Source organism: Aethalodelphis obliquidens, unplaced genomic scaffold, assembly GCF_003676395.1.
Source record: "Aethalodelphis obliquidens isolate GAN/ISIS:26980383/991018 unplaced genomic scaffold, ASM367639v1 scaffold8, whole genome shotgun sequence".
NCBI classification, from domain to species: Eukaryota; Metazoa; Chordata; class Mammalia; order Artiodactyla; family Delphinidae; genus Aethalodelphis; species Aethalodelphis obliquidens.
This window is the reverse complement of record NW_020837952.1, coordinates 47626511-47633475: the sequence shown is the minus strand read 5'-3', so window position 1 is coordinate 47633475 and position 6965 is coordinate 47626511. Positions and strand designations below refer to the sequence as shown.

At 47.3% G+C, this 6965-nt stretch overlaps 1 protein-coding gene across 6 annotated transcripts in view; it reads right to left on the bottom strand.

The window, feature by feature from the left end:
* Positions 1 to 6965, bottom strand: part of CHST11 (carbohydrate sulfotransferase 11) — a 286712-nt gene that overhangs the window by 67523 nt on the left and 212224 nt on the right. For 3 of the 6 annotated variants that reach the window (XM_027107408.1, XM_027107409.1, XM_027107406.1), the window contains exon 3: positions 181 to 210. The exons of the other annotated variants lie outside the window; for them this stretch is intronic. In XM_027107408.1, coding sequence (XP_026963209.1) covers positions 181 to 210 — 30 coding nt within the window. The remainder of the gene's footprint in view (positions 1 to 180; positions 211 to 6965) is intronic. 6 annotated transcript variants of the gene reach the window in all.

The following is a 6965-nucleotide window of genomic DNA, read 5'->3' as shown; positions in this document are numbered from 1 at the left end:
GAGGATTCAGTGAAATAGTACAGAGCACGATCTAGAACACTGTCACAGAGTGAAGCACTCCCCAACTGTTAGCAATTACCATTTACCGAGCGCCTAGAAGGTGCTGGCATTAGGGTGTCTTTGAAGTGGGCCACAGACAACTCGTAAATGGCAGGCAAAGGAGACGCTATCGTGACTTACCCAAGGTGGAGAAACTCTCTCCAAGGATCTCTGAAAATGGAAGAGAGAAGAATTTCTCAGCCTGCTTGTCGAACGAATAAAAGGTGGACGTTTTAGAATCCGCGGTGAGCTTGGCACCCACGTGACCATGAGCTTGGTGCAGCTCATGAACCTGTGAGTCCTGCCCGCCCCAGCCCAGCCTGGCTACCAGCAGTGAGTGTCTGCTGAGTCCACCCTGACCCAACCCCAGGAGACGTCGGCCTGGAGAAACACTGGAGCCCAGGGCTGGGGGAGGGAACCATAGGACAGTCTGTGGCCAGGGTCACATGGCTGTGCCCCGCCATATCCCAGCACCGCAGCAGGTGTCAGGCTCCACCTTCCCTGCCCACTCTCACCAGAACTGAACATGCAGAGCGGGCTTGGGGCGGCCCAGGTCCCGTCTTCCTGTCTAATTTCCTGCTGCATCCCTAACTTTCCATTCTGAAGTCTCACCTGGAGGGACCTCGCCGGTCTCGCAAAATGCTGACCATTCCTGAGTGCTGCACCTCGAGCCTCTGCTAGTCTCCTGCACGATAGGGAGCTCCCTTCACCCAGGTAGCTCAGCCCACCATCCCATCTTTAATCATCACCAGACCCCTCTTATACTACAAGGACAGCCCACCCACGGTGTGCCTGAGGGGCACGCTTCACAGAAAGTGGCAGTCTTCTGGTTTCAACCTCAGTGATTTGTTTTTGCCTGATTTTCAAGAATGCTGGGGAGGAAAATATCTTCTTATAGGAAAAGAAGATTTTCAGACACATCAGAAGAAATGACCCCATCACTTGAAGGGAGAGACGTGGAGGTGGTAGAAGCAGCACAGGACTTGTGGGCAGAAAGACTTGAGTTTGGATTCACTCGGTAGGAGGTCAGCCTTGGACTCAGCCTTTGAGACTCAGCTTCTCCATGTGTCAAATGAAGTAGTTATAAAGATGAAATGAGACCACACGTGTAACGAACGTGTAATGGGACTAGACTATGGAAGGCATTTAGCATTATTATTATGATTGTTGTTGTTGTTCCTGTTACATTTTGCCTGGCCAGCCCCTCTGACTCTCCCTTTTTGAATCTCATGACTGCTTACGCCCTTAATCTTTTTGCTATGCCATTTTCCCTAAAAGCTGCTATAATGGGGGGAAAACTTTCTCTCTCTGGAATATGGGGTGATATCCCAATAATGTCTGGCCCAGCGTGGGTATGGAATAAAGGTTTTGAAAATGAAATCAACAGCATAATCATATATATATATGAATTATGATATATAATTAATTATATATAATATTACCAGGTGCCAGGTACCGTGCTAATTGCTTTGCATACATTATTTTCATGTAACCCTCTCCGTCTTACATGAGTTAATTATTAGCATATTCCCCATTTTACAGACGAGGAAAATTAGGTACTGGGTTAACCTGCCCAAAGTTACATAACCAGTAAGATGCGGGGGGAGGGATTTGAACCTAGATGATCTGACTTTGTTAATTGCCCTTTTGACCACCACCACATGGCCTCATGAATATATAATTTTCAGTGCAAATGTAGGAGTGGGAAAACAACCTCACTGATGTTTAATCTGACATTGTTAGAGTTGAGTCATCAATTATGTGTGATGGGATAAAAATGAATAATACATTCCAGAAGTTATGTGGGGACAGCTGTAAGAAAGACGGGCATTGCAGCAAGACTATTCCTGGTTCTAAGTGAGACCAAGAAGCAAACCGGGAAGGGCTGCAACAGAAGATGAAATTATAGAGGGTTCCCAGTGAGGCTTCTGACCCCACCACTCAGTAAGCTGGGGACACCATTATTTCCTGCCCCCAGTGAGCAATGTTTTGCAGTCCCTGGAAGTAGAGAACTAAAATCCTTTTTCCAAATCACTGGAGATCTAACTGGAAGCAGATAACAGGGCTCCGGTTACTCGCTCATTTTACACATGAGAAAACCTGAGGCCCAGGGAAGTGAAACAGCTTGTCTGAGGTCCCACAGTAGATAAGAGGAAGCCATGTGTTAGTGATCAACCTCATTCATTCATTCATTCAACAGACACTTAATGAACACCGACTGTCTGAAATTGACCAGGAGGCAAGCACCCTGTTCTCCATGACTCAACAATCCAGACCGGCGACGCCCCACAGAGATGTAATGCAAGCCACACTTGTACTTTACAGTGTCCTAGCAGCCACATCAAAAGAGTAAAAAGGGGCTTCCCTGGTGGCGCAGTGGTTGGGAGTCTGCCTGCCGATGCAGGGGACACGGGTTCGTGCCCCGGTCCGGGAAGATCCCACGTGCCGCGGAGCGGCTGGGCCCATGAGCTATGGCCGCTGAGCCTGCGCGTCCAGAGCCTGTGCTCCGCAACGGGAGAGGCCACAACAGTGAGAGGCCCGCGTACCGCAAAAAAAAAAAAAAAAAAAAGAGTAAAAAGGAACAGGTGAAATCAACAATTTATTTAACTCAGTAGGTCCAAAACATAATTGTTGTAATTAATATCTGACAAATATTAACGAGGGATTTTCCTTTTTGAGGGTACCAAGTCTTTGAAATTCAGTGTGTATTTTACACTTACAGCACATCTCACTTTGGACTGACTACAGTGAGCTTCTAAAATACAGCCCGGTCATTTATGGTGCCTAATAGGGATTGACCAGATAGCAAGTGAGGACTCTTCTCTAATTCATGGTCTAGGACAAGCGTGATCTGAATTAGCAAAATCTGAATTAAAGACAACATTTGATAACATTCAGTAGAATTACTTTGAAAAATAGAGTAAACGCAAAAGAGTGCTTGCTTTAGATAAGATTTCCTGATTAAAAATTCATTGGCACACGCTACGTTAAACTCTTTAAAAACTAATTAATTTTCTTAAGATTAAACAAACCTTCAATCATGTCTCCGGCACTAATTTGCTCAACAGAAAACTCCCTTAACAAATAATGGACAGTTGGGCGGCAGTGGTACCTGTGCTGAACAGGTAAGTGCAGCAATGAAGGAGTTGGGAGACATTCATTAAAAGCTTTAATCAAGCACCTTCTGTATGCCAGACATGGCCCTCAGCCCTGAGGCTACAGAGGTGAATGAGGATGGGTCATGCTCTGGAAGAGTTTGCACCGTAGCTGGCAAGATGGGCAATGATGTGCAAAGCTCTATGGGAACATAGGAGGGAAAAGATAAGTTCTGCCTCAGAGACAGGAATTGAGCGACCACAAAGTGTTTAACAGGTGGAGACCAGGAACCTTGGCAGAGGGAGTGAGAACACTGTCACGAGTGTTTGGAGAACTGTGGGCAAGGAGACTGGATGCCCGGGGTGGGGTGGAGAAGGTGGAAAGGATGCTGGGGAAAGGGGCTGGAGCTGGGATGGAGAAATGCCTTGAAGGCCAGGCTACGGCATTTGGATTCGGAGCCATAACTGTAGTTACAGGGTTGCACACAGCAGGGCTTCAGTCAATGATGGATGAACAAATGGGTTGATAAATGATTGTAGGAAATGAACAGAAGTCTTAAAAGGCGGTGGGGTGGGTATTGAAGCCGGGAAGCCAGTGAGGTTGAGGGGCAGCTGTCCAGCTGAGAGGCGGGTAATGAGACTTGGACCAAGTGCTGACAGCAGATGGGAGATGAAGCACAGATGTTTTCAAAGGACCCGGAGGAAGAAAATCCAGAGTTGGTGAAATTGCTGTAGGGAGTCACCCTTCACTTGGCTAAAGCCAATATGCGATGCTGATGTGCTAGAGGCTGAAAGTCCCAGTTAAAAGAGAAGAGGCTCACGAAGCCAGAATGTCTAAGAGCCCCGTGGAAGGAAGACGCTGAACCTGGGATTTACAAAGCATTCCTTTTCGAGGGCAGGCTGATGACACTTCTGTGCCAGCTCCTCATTTTTTCCCCTTATTTTACAATTTTTTCAATAGAGAGGTCATTCATTTGGTAAGACATGCAAAACACCTGCCGACTCAAGTGGCTGGGAGGATACAGGGAAACAGGAGCCCCGGCCCACTGCTGGTGGGTGTCTCGACACACAGACTGTAGGGAAACTCTTGCACTCGTGCATCTGGAGGTGGACATGCACCAGAATGTTCAAATCAGTGCTGTTTCTAATGATGCCAAATTGGAAGCAACCCATGTTTCTATCTATAGAGACATGGATAAATAAAATGTGGTACGGTCATATAAAGGATAACGATACAGTAATTAAACTAAGAGATCCATGGGGCTGAACCTCAAAACACAAGGTTGAGTGGAACGGGCAAACTGAAGAATAATATATCCAGGATGACAGTACCTATATGAACTGTGGACACACACAGCTATACTATATATCGTATACGGCTACACACAGTAGAAGTTAAAGTGTGAAAACACAGACTGGGATTTACATAGTATATTCATAATAGGAGGCTGAGAGGAGGGAGATGAAGAGGAGGTTCAAAAGAGACTTCTATGTTGATGACGATTTATCCCTATTATATGGCAGACCTATAAAAGAGCTGAAGCAAAGACGCCAGAATGTTATATTCATTAACTGGGGATGGTGAGTAAAAGAGTGTTTATTATATCATTTGCTTTATCTTCAAAGATTTTCCAAATTGAGAGAAAGAAAAGAAAGAAAGGGAGAGGGAGAGGGAGAGAGGGAAGGAGAAAAAAGGTAGAGTGGGTGGGAACCAAGCAGGAGACTTGAGAAACTATTCTGTGAGTCCCACCAACTAGGGTCTTCACACAGCAGAGGGGGTGCAGATGGTGATTTAACATACCTAGAGGTTCCCCTGGGGTCTATGTTTTGTGTACACTCAGAATGCCTGCTCTGGCAAAGGAAAAATAAACTCCTTTCCCACGTGTCCCTTTCTCAGCCCTGCACCACTGCCAAAATAGGGTGGGGGGGGTCACATCATTTATTTACACAAGGTCCTCGGTACATGTACACCTCCACTAATGTTATTCATCCCGTCAGCTCCTCCCAGGCTGTCCCACTGTTCCCAGCAGTCCAGGAACATGACTTCACAGCCAAGTGTCACATGCAAGTCACCCCTGTATGTGGCAACACCGGGTGTGCACAAGAAAGGAGAACTGTGACGGGACACACGAGGGCTGCTTTGCACAGCGGATGCCTTCCCCCACTTCCGGCCAAGTGCCGTGGGGGAAAAGAACTTTTAAAATGATTTAATAGTAAGGTAAAGCACAGGAGGGGCAGAATGGAGCGCAAGGAAGCATTCTTGTCACTAGTTCCGAAAAAAGACTGAAGTAGCTGCCTGGCGCTCCCTTTTCTGCCAGCAAGGGTGCCTTAGTCTCTTTTATGTCTCCAGGGCTCTGCAGAGTAGGTGCTCAGGAAACGCTTGCTCGAGAAGTGGAACTACATGGCCACACACACGCACATGCACATGCACATACGTGTGTTTGAGAACTATGTTCCTGTTTTCTTGAGTCTTATCTCTCTTAATGGGGCAATGTCACCTAATGATTCACGATGTTGATTCTGGAACAAAACTGCCTGGGTTCTGGGAGCAGACATGGCGCCTCTCTTTGCTCAGTACCTTCACCTCATAGCATCTTGAAGAGTTGAGCCCTTAGCACAGCAAGACAAGGCCCTCAGCACAGGAGCTGGTACATAAGAAGCTCTCACTAACCGTTAGCAATTTTCACTAGTTAGTCCTCACGGCAAACCAGGTGGACAGGCAATACCATGTCCCTTTTACAGATGGGCAAACTGAGGTTCAAAGCAGTCCTGTTACCTGCTCAAGGTTACACAATTTACTGGTAAGTGACAATGCCAGGATCTGAGGGCAGCTCATCTATCTCCAAAGAACTCCCCATACCCTTCGCTGTTGCAATTTCCCAAGAGCTGATTCAAGGACCAACGATTTCCACAATCTTCTCTGGCTGCTTTGTCTCCCACCCAACAAAGGGTCTGGTGGGAACTCTCTCAGCCAAGCGGAAGCTCCCGACTTCTGCGGCGCGGGGGCCTGGAATCTGACTCAGGCCCGGGGAACTCTAATTCCCACATCAAAGCTGAGACCTGAAAAATCGTTCTAAGTGCACATAGAGGGCAGAAAGTTCTGAGGCAAAGGGAAGATACCAATGGGCTTTCATCACTCCCCACTCACCCCAGGACTGATGCCGGAGATGAAGGCTTTGGTGACATCTCAGTCTTTTTATCCCAGGAGTTCAAAGAACCTCACACCCATTCTGCCACATTCAGGCTTCATTTTGTCAAAGTAAACATGATCCCAGGTAGAACACTGGCTGGCGACTCTGGTGAAGGCACATCCTACATCACATTCATTCCCTCCACCACGGCGGCATCAGGACAGGGGCTTGTGCTTGGAAATGACCACCAAAAACAGACTCACAAAGTACCTGTGAATGGCGTCCTGGCTACCAGGTATAGCTCTGATCTCTCAGAGCCTGGGGCAGTACCTGGCACAGAATAAGTGTGTGATGAGTGCTGAATAAGAGGAAAGGGGATCTAACCAGTGGATTCTCACTGGGTCTTCACAGCAGCCTCGGGAAGTAGGGGGTTATCATCTGTATTTTACAGGTTTAGGAAACTGAGATCCGGGGAGGGTTAGAGGCTTGTCAGAGCCTCGCGGCTGCTGCGTGGGTGCAGAGATGAGCTTGAACACAGGGCTGACAGGTCTTTAGATTTTGAGCTGTGTCATGTCCTTGATACTACACCAGCGTCTACATAATACACGGCAAAGCTTTCTGACAAATAGATATGCCAGTTAAACCCGGGCAATATGGTAAATGTGGCATAGCCACCCAGGGCCAAATCCAATCAGCTGCC